This window comes from Saccostrea cucullata, unplaced genomic scaffold, assembly GCF_032062105.1.
Source record: "Saccostrea cucullata isolate Sc308-1 unplaced genomic scaffold, CSIRO_AGI_Scuc_v1 ctg3863, whole genome shotgun sequence".
NCBI classification, from domain to species: Eukaryota; Metazoa; Mollusca; class Bivalvia; order Ostreida; family Ostreidae; genus Saccostrea; species Saccostrea cuccullata.
In genome coordinates this window covers 3,925-17,500 of record NW_026936836.1, presented here as the reverse complement: position 1 = coordinate 17,500, position 13,576 = coordinate 3,925, and the positions used below count along the sequence as shown (strand labels likewise).

The window sequence follows — 13,576 nt, the reverse complement described above, 5'->3', positions numbered from 1 at the left end:
AACTTTAAATAGCTATAACTCCCTTGGTTTTCAACCAAACAGGATGGGATTTGGAACATAGATATATATAATGGTCTTCTACAAGAAGGTTTGGTCACCATGCACATGCATACAGGTGCAAGTACGTGCGCTGCAACCTGATTGGCTGAAACTTTAAATAGCTATAACTCCCTTGGTTTTCAACCAAACAGGATGGGATTTGGAACATAGATATATATAATGGACTTCTACAAGAAGGTATGGTCACAATGCACATGCATACACCTGCGTGTACGTGCGCTGCAATCTGATTGGCTGAAACTTTAAACAGCTATAACTCCCTTGGTTTTCAACCAAACAGGATGGGATTTGGAGCAGAGATATATATATATATATATAATGGACTTCTACAAGAAGCTATGGTCACTATGCACATGCATACATGTGCGTTTACTTGCGCTGCAATTTGATTGGCTGAAACTTTAAACAGCTATAACTCCCTTGGTTTTCAACCAAACTGGATGAGATTTAGAACATAGATAGATGTAATGGACTTCTACAAGATGGTATGGTCACCATGCTTATGTATGCACGTGCGTGCACGTGAAATGGGTAAAATAAAAGATACACTTGAATGAGCGGTTTTTTTTTACTTTTGGATTAAATACTTTAATATTTAGCATATCAAAACATATAGGTTGTGTAGATAATATAATATGGTCATTACGCACGTGCATTAACATGCACACGCGAGCAATGCTAAAATTTGAATGAAATTGGTACACTTTTGGGTAAACGTTGTTAAAGTCTCAAATGCTTAGAGTTTTCTTCTTTAATGAAGCTTATAGGGAATATGGCACCAAAAGGGAGTTGGGGAGCGTTTGGGGAACATCTGTAACGGTTCCCGTTACAATTAGCACTAGTTATTATTATTATTCTTTTTTCTTCTTATTTCTTCTCCGGTACTTTTTTGTCCGGAAGTGTTCTCAGAAACTGTTCACCAAACTAAGTTAAAACCTTTTTAGGGTTAGTAGGCATGTTGTGTAGATGTGCCCAACGAAGGTCATTTTGCGCGCATTCGCATGCACGTGCGGGCGCGTGCAATGAGTAAACTGACTGATATATTTAATATGGTTGTAACTTTTACATTTTTTGATAAAATGTTTTGAAACTCATTATATAAAGATATATGAGTTGTGTAGATAAGATGACATGGTCAAATTTGCATGAACTCACGCGCATGCACGTGCGCTTTGCTCTGATTGGCTGAAACAGAAATCTTAATATCTTTTTTGTTTTATGATGAAATGCTTTGAAATTTTTAACATAGACATGTATTAGGATGTACTACAATATGATATATAAAATTTTTCATGAAATCACGCGCATGCACGTGCGCTGCAATCTGATTGGTTGAAACTTTAAATGACTATAACTCCCTTGGTTTTCTACCAAACAGCATGGGATTTAGAACATAGATAGACATAAAGGACTCCTACAAGATGGTATGGTCAGCATTCACATGCATGCACGTGCGTACACGTGCACTTTGCTCTGATTGGCTGAAACAAAAATCTCAATATCTTATCTGTTTTTTTACAAAATGCTCTGAAATTTAAAACATAGGCATACTTTAAGATGTCCTACAATAAGATATATAATAATTGTCATGAAAACACGCGCATGCACGTGCGCTGCAATCTGATTGGCTTAAACTTTAAATGGCTATAACTCCCTTGTTTTTCAACCAAACAGGATGGGATTAAGAACATAGACAAACATAATGGACTCCTACAAGAAGGGATGGTCATCATGCTCGTGCATGAGAAAAAAGTGAAGACAAGATGATATCGTCATTATGCTCATGCAATCACATGCGCACGGCTGCATTGCTTAAATTTGAAATTAGGGTTGGACACCGACATTGGTACTAGTACCGTACCGAATAGTTACTTCAAAAATACCGGTAAAATACCGTTTCATTTAATACCGGTACTGATAACGGTATTTCATTATCTTTAAAACATTGTTATAGATTTAATAAAATTATTTTTTGAAAAAGATTCCATACTCGCTAAACTTGATTCTCTGTGCATTGAAAGGGTAGGCTAATTCACAAAATCAGTACTAAGGAAGATACTTCCTTCTACAACCGATATTCGAGAAAAACCAACACGAATTAAAAAAATATTTACATTAATCCTGTTTCAGTTTATTAATAGAAACCGATAAAAATTGTCAATTAAAAGGGAAATCGTTGCGAATTTGTGATGTTATCTCTCCATTTCTCATGTTTCGTCGTTTAGTGATACCAAGCAAAATAGTCTGACCGGATGAAGCGATCAGCTGTCATTTAGTAGATAATTTAACAACAGTGTTTGAGATATTTTTTTTATTTTATTGAGATTCAGATTAATTTGTTTTGTTCATCATTTAATAAAAGGTTGAATTATAGAAATAGAATATATTTAACACATTTTAGATTATAACATTAAGTTTGGTTATAAGCGGTGATAATTGAAAGCACATTTGTCATTAAAATAAACCCGGATTCTCATTCATCAAGGTATAGTACCTAAACCGTTAAAAATACCGTATCGTTTCAAAATAGCATGGTATCATACCGTTTCATCCTTAACGGTATCCAACCCTATTTGAAATACTTGGTATACTTTTGGGAAAACGTTGTTTACGTCTTAAATGCATAGATTTTGCCTTCTTTAATGAAACTTACAAGGAATATGGCACGAGAAGGGAGTTGGGAGCGTTTGGGGAACATCTGTAACGGTTCCCGTTACAATTAGCACTAGTTATGTCGCCCCGAACGAAGTCGGGGACGACATATTGATATTGTACGCATGTTTTTTTTATCCAGGCTGTTTCTCGGAGATGGCTGGGACAATCTTCCTGAAACTTTCCTCAAAGGACGATCACTGGTTGTAGTTGTGCAGTGAGGTCGTTCAGTTCCAATATGTCTACCGTTGCCATGGAAACCTGTAAAAAGCGACAAATTTTGTCCGAGAGTGTCTCCTGGTCCCTTAAACGTTCGTCATGAAACTTTTCTTATTTTAATGATTAGTATCTGTAGTTTTGCAACTCGCATTTAAAATTTTCAAATAATCGATTATTGCCATGGAAACCAGGTGAAAGTTAAAATTCTTTAATTTCGATTTTCTCAATAACTACGCAGGCAATCGTTTTGAAACTTTCAGTGTTTATTCCTTGCAATGTGTCAAAGTGATTTCTACTTTTAAAAAAATTGTAATGAGTCGCTCACAGTTGCCATAGAAACGAAACAGAAAAAAAGATTCAGATGTACACATGTGTTCTCCAAGGTCTAGGTCAAAGGGTCAAAGTTCGTCGTATCCAATAAAAGTTCTTTTCACAAGGATTACATATTTGAAATATAAAAGCCCTAGCACTTACCGTTCAAACGTTATGTGTTATTTTCGATAATGACCCCCCCCTTTTTGAAGCACACAGCCAGGTAGAATACACATATATAACATATACAACTTACAAGTAGCGTTTTAAAATCTTCATTCATAAAACTCAGTTTCCGTCATGTGATATTTTGTCATCATTCATTCTCCTTCTGTTTTGTCTCTTGAATTTATAAATATTTTATTTCATCTATATAAAAAACAATAACGATTGTCAGCTGCATTTATTATCATTTCGCGTTTTCTTGTATATTTATTAATTGTATATTATTCATTTCATTAACATGTAAAGGAATCAATAAACGGGTATGTCATTTCCATAGTTTTTATTCATTCATAAATCCTTTGATCTGCTCCTGCAGGTTCGCAAAGCCTTGATCACCACTGTATACAAAACATTCATCTCGCCGAAAATGTTCACGTGATTCCGCTAAACTGAGAAAGTTTACACATGATTTATCATTTCATAACAAACATCAGCTCTCTGCAATGCAGAAATGCTCGAATTGATGGGGAAAATTCAGGAGTTTTTGATGAGAAAAATTCAGGAGTTATTATGTTGCCCCAACGAAGTCGGGGACGACATATTGATATTGTACGCATGTTTTTTTTATCCAGGCTGTTTCTCGGAGATGGCTGGGACAATCTTCCTGAAACTTTCCTCAAAGGACGATCACTGGTTGTAGTTGTGCAGTGAGGTCGTTCAGTTCCAATATGTCTACCGTTGCCATGGAAACCTGTAAAAAGCGACAAATTTTGTCCGAGAGTGTTCTCTCTGGTCCCTTAAACGTTCGTCATGAAACTTGTCTTATTTTAATGATTAGTATCTGTAGTTTTGCAACTCGCATTTAAAATTTTCAAATAATCGATTATTGCCATGGAAACCAGGTGAAAGTTAAAATTCTTTAATTTCGATTTTCTCAATAACTACGCAGGCAATCGTTTTGAAACTTTCAGTGTTTATTCCTTGCAATGTGTCAAAGTGATTTCTACTTTTAAAAAAATTGTAATGAGTCGCTCACAGTTGCCATAGAAACGAAACAGAAAAAAAGATTCAGATGTACACATGTGTTCTCCAAGGTCTAGGTCAAAGGGTCAAAGTTCGTCGTATCCAATAAAAGTTCTTCTCACAAGGATTACATATTTGAAATATAAAAGCCCTAGCACTTACCGTTCAAACGTTATGGCTATGTACTATGTAGACGACCCCCCCCCCCCCCCCTTTTTGAAGCACACAGCCAGGTAGAATACACAGATATAACATATACAACTTACAAGTAGCGTTTTAAAATCTTCATTCATAAAACTCAGTTTCCGTCATGTGATATTTTGTCATCATTCATTCTCCTTCTGTTTTGTCTCTTGAATTTATAAATATTTTATTTTATCTATATAAAAAAAAAATAACGATTGTCAGCTGCATTTATTATCATTTCGCGTTTTCTTGTATATTTATTAATTGTATATTATTCATTTCATTAGATAGTGTAAGTATAAATTAAAAAATGGGTACGTCATTTCCATAGTTTTTATTCATTCATAAATCCTTTGATCCGCTCCTGCAGGTTCGCAAAGCCTTGATCACCACTGTATACAAAACATTCATCTCGCCGAAAATGTTCATGATTCCGCTAAACTGAGAAAGTTTACACATGATTTATCATTTCATAACAAACATCAGCTCTCTGCAATGCAGAAATGCTCGAATTGATGGTGGCATGTCAGATTCGTTTTTCGGCAGAACCTCTAAAATGAAAGTGAAAGAGGGAAATTTCAGAGTTCTCACTGGCGTTACAATGCACAAAATAATTCTGCTGATCTTCTTCATAAATTACATTTCCCAAGTTTTTATGAAAGGAAAGATACTGCCAATTAACAAGTATGAGGCTCAGTTCAGTACATTCTTTTATGCATGTCTGCAAATTTAGGAACTTGTAATTTTCCTGCACTACTTTCTTCTCCTACCGATTCTAAAAATAATTAGTGGGATGTACCCAATTAAGGTCTTCCGTTTCCAATGGAAAGGACTGATACAACTGGATGGTTGTTCAAACTTAGCTAGTGGACTTTGGTTTTAGTGATGATAAAAATGAAAGTCTTGTCCAGTACGGGGCGACATATGCTATTGCTTGCAATAGCAGACTTTCTAGTTTTTTTTTTATTTGTTCTCCGGTACTTTTTTGTCCGCGAGTGTTCTCAGAAACTGTTCACCCAACTGAGCTAAAACCTTTTTAGGGTTAATAGGTGTGTAGTGTAGGTGTGCGGAACGAAGGTCATTTTGCGCGCATACGCCCGCACGTGCGTGCGCGTGAAATGAGTGAATTGACTGATAAACTTAATATAGCTATAACTTTTACATTTTTTGATGAAATGCTTTGAAACTCATTACATAAGGATATATTAATAGTTGTTAATAATATGACACTGTCAAATTAGCAGGAACTCACGCGCATGCACGTGCGCCTTGCTCTGATTGGCTGAAACAAAAATCTCAATTTCTCTTTTGTTTTTCGACGAAATGCTTTGAAATTTTAAACATTGTCATGAATTAAGATATCCTACAATATAATATAGAAAAAAATTCATAAAATCACGCGCATGCACGTGAGCTGCAATCTGATTGGCTGAAACTTTAAATGGCTATATCTCCTTTGTTTTTTGACGAAATGCTTTGAAATCTAAAGCATAGTCATGCATTAGGATATCCTGCAATATGATATACAAAAAATTTCAAGAAATCACGCGCATGCAGGTGTGCTGCAATCTGATTGGCTGGAAATTTAAATGGCTATATCTCCTTTGTTTTTTGACGAAATGCTTTGAAATTTAAAGCATAGTCATGCATTAGGATATCCTGCAATATGATTTGCAAAACATTTCAAGAAATCACGCGCATGCACGTGTGCTGCAATCTGATTGGATGAAACTTTAAAAGGCTATATCTCCTTTGTTTCTTGACGAATGCTTTGAAATCTAAAACATAGTCATACATTAGTATATTCTGCAATATGATTTACAAAAAATTTCAAGAAATCACGCGCATGCACGTGTGCTGCAATCTGATTGGCTGAAACTTTAAATGGCTATATCTCCTTTGTTTTTTGACGAAATGCTTTGAAATTTAACACATAGTCATGCATTAGGATATCCTACAATATGATATAGAACAAAATTAATGAAATCACGCATATTCATGTGTGCTGCAATCTGATCGGCTTTAACTTTAAATGGCTATTACTCCCTTGGTTTTCAACCAAACAGGATGGGATTTAGAACAAAGATAGATATAAGGGACTCCTACAAGAAAGTATGGTCACCATACACGTGAACGTGTGTGCATTTGGAACGAGTGAATATAAAAATACAATTGAATGAGTTATTTTAATACTTTTGATCTAAATATTTTATATAATATATTAAAATATATAGATAGGTAGACAAAATGATATGGTCATTACGCACATGCATTCACATGCACACGCATGGAATTCCAAAATTTGAATATAATTGGTATCCTTCTGGGAAAACGTTGTTAAAGTAAAAAATACACAGATGTCTTATTAAATGAAGCTTAGAGGGAATATGGCACCAAAAGGGAGTTGGGGAGCGTTTGGGTACATCCTAACGGTTCCCGTTACAATTAGTACTAGTTAGATTTTAAATCAGTTCTCAGTCGGCGTTGTTAGTTTTCACACACCGCGTATATTGAATACACAAAAAATAGTTTATCATTTACATTGTCTGTTTCAATAATTTCTACAAGACGGTTGTACTTCTTTTTTCATAGATTTATACATCACATTACCTTGATACAACTAATATGAAACCGATAATTCTCGACACGATATTCACAATGACTTTCTGGAGACTCCCGCTTTCTTCCAATATGGCCGCAACAAAAAGCCTCGTTTTCAAATTAATCGTATATCGAACCCGATTTAAATACCTACAAACAAACAAAGGAAAAATATCCATATCAGTGTTTAGCTTGTTTTTATAATTTATTCTTTTTTCATGAGAATCTTTTAAAGTCCCAGTAAAATTTAAAACAATATCTTAATTACCTAAAATTTATTTATTTATTTTTTTCCAGAATAATACCATTTATCACATTGCCCCCCCCCCCCTTTTCAAGGCCATAATCTTTTACGACCCATCCCAACTCCTGGGTGTTATGATTTGAATTTATTTGAATCTGAACTATCTGAAAATGCTTCCACATAAGTTTCAGCTTTTCTGGCTAGTAATTTTTGAGAACAAGATTTTTGAATGTTGTGCCTATATATTTCTACATAAAATTTTGATTCCCTATATTGTGGCCCCGTCCAACCCCTGGGGGTCATAATTTGAACAAACTAGAATCTAGACTTTGTAAATAAAACTTTCACATTACTTTCATCCTTTCTGGACCAGTGGCTCTTGAGAAGAAGAGTTTTTAAAAGATAACATAAATTTTACACTAATTCATAATTATCTCCCCTTGAGAGAGGGCGTGGCCCTTCATTTGAACAAACTTGAATCCCCTTTACATAAGGATAATTTGTGGCAAGTTTGATTGGAATTTGCCCAGTAGTTTTAGAGTATAGTTTAAAATGTGAAAAGTTTCCTATATATTTCTATGTAAAACTTTGGTCAGCCATTTTGGCCCCGCCCTACCCCCAGGGGTCATGATTTGAACAAACTTGAATCTACACTACGTGAGGATGTTTCCATATGAATATGATCAATTATGGCTTTGCTATTCTTGAGAAGAAGATTTTTAAAGAATTTTCCTAGAATTTCTATGTAAAACTTTGGTCGGCCATTTTGGCCCCGCCCTACCCCCGGGGGTCATGATTTGAACAAACTTGAATCTACACTACCTGAGGATGTTTCCCCATAAGTTTGATCTTTCCTGGCACAGTGGCTCTTGAGAAGAAGATTTTTAAAACTTGTAACCAAATTTTCATTAATTCGCAATTATCTCCCCTTGAATGAGGGCCTGGCCCTTCATTTGAACAAACTTGAATCCCCTTCACCCAAGGATGCTTTGTGGCAAGTTTGGTTGAAATTGGCCCAGCGGTTCTTGAGAAGAAGTCGAAAATGTGAAAAGTTTACAGACAGACGGACAGACAGACGGACAGACAGACAGACAGACGGACGCCGGACAAATTGTGATCAGAAAAGCTCACTCTTGAGCCTTCGGCTCAGGTGAACTAAAAAGTAACTAATCTGGCTTGTATATCGTGATCATCGGGATCAATCTCGGAAAGGACAGATATCCCGCTGAAAGGCGATTCGTTGCGATATCTCACGTTCTGTCACTATCTGTGACGCTTTGCGTGGCCATCTGCTCACGTGCTGACACGGTTCTTTCCCGCTCAAAGACGATTTGATACGGACATATGAGAGTTAACGCCATTAGACACGAGTGTTAACGCTTTGTTGCGGACAATCACGCTATAGTACGAGTAATAAAAGCTTGCAAAAATAACGGAAAATTGAACGCGTTTTTTCCGATTGGAAAATGTCTACGTTTTGAAAAATATTTTAAAGATGCCACATAAAACAAGTACAAAATAGAAAGAGGGGAGTTCCTACTTCTTTTGAACTTGAACCCGTTCGATCAGAGGCAACATCAGTGAAAAGATAAGAGATAGTTATACTGCTCTTTTACCCTACTTTGACAGCAATAACATATGGCCATAGTTACACTACAAACACCACGTTTATGAAGTTTTCATCAACCTTTACTTCTGCCATTATTATTGATTGTATGTTTATGTTTTGTTTAATTTCAAGAGATAAAATATAATGGACTCAGTATAACCAGATTTTTATATGTCTGTCGGGGTACAATCGTAGCTCAAAGCGTGTTCTATCTTGATCCTGATCGTGAAAGACATTGCAATGAACGTGTTATTCTATCGTACATTAGCGCAAGAGAGCGCAATGAACGTATTATACCGTATGAGTACGTATTAAAACGTAGGAGATCCTTTCTAATCGAGAACTCGAATCGTGATATTCGTGACAGATTGAGGTCCTTTTTCGACTAAATCTTGATAATCCTATTGAAACGTATTTCATCTTATCCGAACGGTAGTCAGATCATCAGAGAACGCATCACATGAAATTTATCCATCGGGGGCATAGCGCATAAAAGCGTAACGAAACGTATGAAAACGCACCTATACGCATCTCTTCGTATCTTGGCATAAAATTCAATAAACTCCGCGATCAACTACGATTGATCTATCGTGACGTGCGTAACTGACCGCACGACAGTGGGAACGTAGCATAATCCGTCAGATATTTACATATAAATTATATATTCCAACGCTTTTTATGTTTTTTACTGAATATTTTACTTAGATTTTCCAGTATTAATTTGACTAACCGATTTAAAGTAACAAAAAGATTATGTTTATAAAAAAAAGTATTACACAAATTTGAAAAAGATCAATTGATATTTCTAAAATAAGGTTCATTCTCAAGTCAAAGGTCTGACTTCATAATCTTCTTACGGGGGTCTGATCAGCCATATTTCAGACTATGTGGGCAAAATATGCGTGGTTGAATTTCTTTCATATCATATAGAAATAGATATTCTGTCTCGTAGAACAAAATATCAAAGTTTCAGAAAAATTGAATTTGAGAAAACAATCTAGCCTATCTATTGTGTTTCACCTTAAGTCTCTTGGCGTCAATTTGACAGCAATTAGACAAAAGTTATAGAAGCAATAGCCTTTTGGGCGCATTTCAAATTTCTACAAATAGTAAGCAGAGTAACACCATGTGCTTATACTAAAAAGAGATACGACTGTATATTGGTGACGTTTACTGAATATTGAGAAAGGTTTTTATGAAATTGAAGAAAAACGGTAGGATATGTAGCATTTTGCAAAGAAATTTATATGTATGAAATTTCTGTTTTGGTAGCCCTTCTTGCAACGTTGTTTATAAGTATCATATACTGATTTAAAGAATATCAAATCTTAGTGTAGTCAGCAAACAATATAAAAAACAAGATGTGTTTGTGAGTCACACATGCCCCCGGCGGTAACAAAGTTTGAAAAAGCTATTCATAGCATAAAGGTTACAGTCAAGGTCACAAGGTCATTGACCTCAGTGTCATTTGAAAGCACTTAATTAGTGAAATAGGCATACCAAGCAAGGATTTTCCACTCACTTTTGGGAATGGGGCCCAGGCCCTTGGAATTGGGAATTTAAGGTAATTCCACCCTCCTATGATGTCATAGGGTTTTTCAAAAACTGTAATTAACTTAAATTCATACCTTATAGAAAAATATCTCTTGGAAGAAAACTTTACAAGAGGTGTAATGATAAATATTGTATAGTTAAAAGAATTTAGAAAATGCATATTTTCTATATTTAATCAATTATTCAATATTTGAAAAATGTTTACAAGGGCAACAACTCCTTCTAAGGTCTCTTCATTCAGGCATTTGCTTTTCTGTTAAATATTTTACCTGATATTTACAATTCAAAAGTATCTTTTAAGTAGGAAGTATTTAGGAACACTCACTGTCTCAGCATCAGAATTATGCATTTTAACCAGTTTCTACATATTTTTCTTAATACAAAATGTTTAATTTTTTATGTTGACATAAACTTCTGTTTATTTTTGTTTCCCATCTTAAATAATATGGTGACCTATACATTTTTTTGCATAAAATGGAAAGTTTAAAGTATATTGAATGAAAATAAATGCAGTTTTTATATTTGAACCTATAAAATTGTGAGGGTGGAAATTCCTTAATGACATTTTATCACTTATTGGGAAATTTTATTGCATGATGTTTTTCAAGAAATAAATACTTAAGATGAATAAAAATTGATCTTTTACCTAGTGTTTCAGAACTATTGATCAGAGAATTGATCAATATAATGAAGTTTTCCCCTAGATTCTTCAAAATTTTGTTCATTTCATTCATATTTCCAAACCTAAACATGTTTGTACGTTGTGAATTATGTTCAGGTTACCTTCTTGAGTTCTTCTTTCAAAAATTGAGTTCATTTTTGGGAAAAAGGGAGGGGTTTTACAATTGGGAATGGGGCCCATATTCGGCCCTACATGGTGTAGTGGAAAATCTCTGCCAGTATAAAGTCCCTGTCTCCTACGGTTCAAAAGTTATACCAAAAGTTTGAAAATCTATTTTTAGCATATAGGCCACAGTCATAATGTTAAAGGTCATTGTCCTTGGTGTCAGTTAAAAGTGCTTATTTAGTGGAGTATGCATTTTAAATATGAAGTCTCTATCTCGATCTGTTCAAAAGTTATGGCGAAGGTTAAAGTTGAAAACAAATAGAATAAATGTAGGTCGAACTCCAAGGTCAAGGTCAAGAGGTCAAATTTGGTGGTACCCAAAGAGAGCTCATGTCACAAGTAACACACCTATGAATTATGAAAGCCATATAGCTCCAACCACTCAATAGTTATGGGCTATAGGTTAAAGTAGTGGGACAAACAGACAGACAGACTGGACAAAAACAATATACCCCCAATCTTTTGATCCGAGGGCATAACAACGTATCTCAGTATTGTGTACTTTTCAGCACTTATGTAAAAAAATATTTCATATTGAAATCAGAATAGGGCGGAAGGTAGTAAATTTCACAGATATTTGTATTTTTAGCTACAATTGAAATAGATTTTAACAGATAAGCAGATCGAGTTATGGATATTTTTAAAGTGTATTAATTTTTAGCCGGTTATTTGGATTTTAAATGTAAAACTGCAAAGAAGGTAGCGATTTTTAAAGATTTTAAATTCTAGTCACTATGTATCAAGGCTCAGTACATTATAAAATGAACAAATTTGTGTATCTTATTTGAGATTAGGCAAACGTACAGTGTAGTAATATTAACATTGCGCCAATTATGTTGGGGTATTACCGTATAAGTAGAATTTTTAGCGAGGATTTAATTTTGGCATTATTAGCGAGGGTGCTGATATTGTGAAAATTAAATATCGCAAAAAATTAATTGCGTTGAAGTTGCTATAGCTTCTAAAGTAAGCATTTCAAATTCGCTAAAATTGCTTCTCGCTAAAATTAAAATACCGATTTTTAAGGTCAATCGCTAAATTTGCGTCTCGCTAAAATTTCTACTTATACGGTATCTTAAAATAAAGAGTAGTTTACAGGCCATAAGACAGCTAGAGCAGACGGCGTACATCTTATTATAGCATAATGTTTTCTGATCTCTGCTTTTTGAAATAAAAATTAAATAGAACTAACGTTTTGAGATGTGAAACTAATGTTTAGGGATGTAAAACAATATGCAGCTAATGCTACATTTAAAAAAAAATGAGCATTTGGATCCTTTATCTATATATTCAGATAACTATCGTGATCTGGAAATTTTTGCAGTAGATAATATTTAGCTTGCGAGTTTATTGCATTCGCAAAAATATTTTTCTAAAAAATAAATTACCAATAAGAAAATGTAAATAAAGCAGTTTTCAAACGCAAAATTTTGAAGCGTAAAAATAATTCAACTGCATTTTGAACCGAATTTGCAAAATAAAATTGACTTTAAAATTTCAAGATTTACGGTGTTACATTTTCTCATGTCTCCATGAACACACTTTATACGATTATTTACAAAAACAAAAAAATGTTGTTTTTTTTTTGGTAAAGCATATATTTGCAATATTGCCTAAATAAAAAAAATCTGGTCAGAAATACTTTTTTTTCAGGAGATGATTCCATTGTTAACTCCATTTACACACGTAATAAAGAAAGCAAAAAAAAAAACATTTTACACAAACCTCTTAAAGAAGAGTCATCATCCAGTTCAAACATGTCCTCATGAACCTCAAGTCCAACAGTGGAGCGCACCTTCAGTAATTCCTCTAATCCTAGCTTCTGTAGTCGTTTTAGAAGGGTAGTTTTCCCAGCACCTGCGCATCCAACAATCATTGCACGAGCTCTGTGTACTGTCTTCGTTCCCCTTTAGCACATTTTATGTATCTACATCGTGCGTCATATCCCCAATCAAATATTTCCTCCGGTATGTTAACTTTGAATGTAAAAAGACTCATTGAATTTCATTCAGTGGTATACAAGGAGTTGGATATAAAAGATGGGTGCATGTGCCTCAAAACGTAATAGAGGGTTGGACCTTATAAAATGTAACTAAATATCGAG

The 13,576-nt window shown here is 34.6% G+C and overlaps 1 protein-coding gene across 1 annotated transcript in view; it reads right to left on the bottom strand.

Annotated features, from left to right (window-relative positions):
* LOC134246690 (probable serine/threonine-protein kinase roco4) overlaps positions 1–13,372 on the bottom strand; it is a gene marked incomplete at its 3' end in the record, with an annotated part of 67,080 nt that extends 53,708 nt beyond the window's left edge. Inside the window, exon 1 of the mRNA XM_062729052.1 lies at positions 13,198–13,372. Within this exon, the coding sequence (XP_062585036.1) occupies positions 13,198–13,348 (151 nt within the window). The remainder of the gene's footprint in view (positions 1–13,197) is intronic.
* Positions 13,373–13,576: the final 204 nt, after the last annotated feature.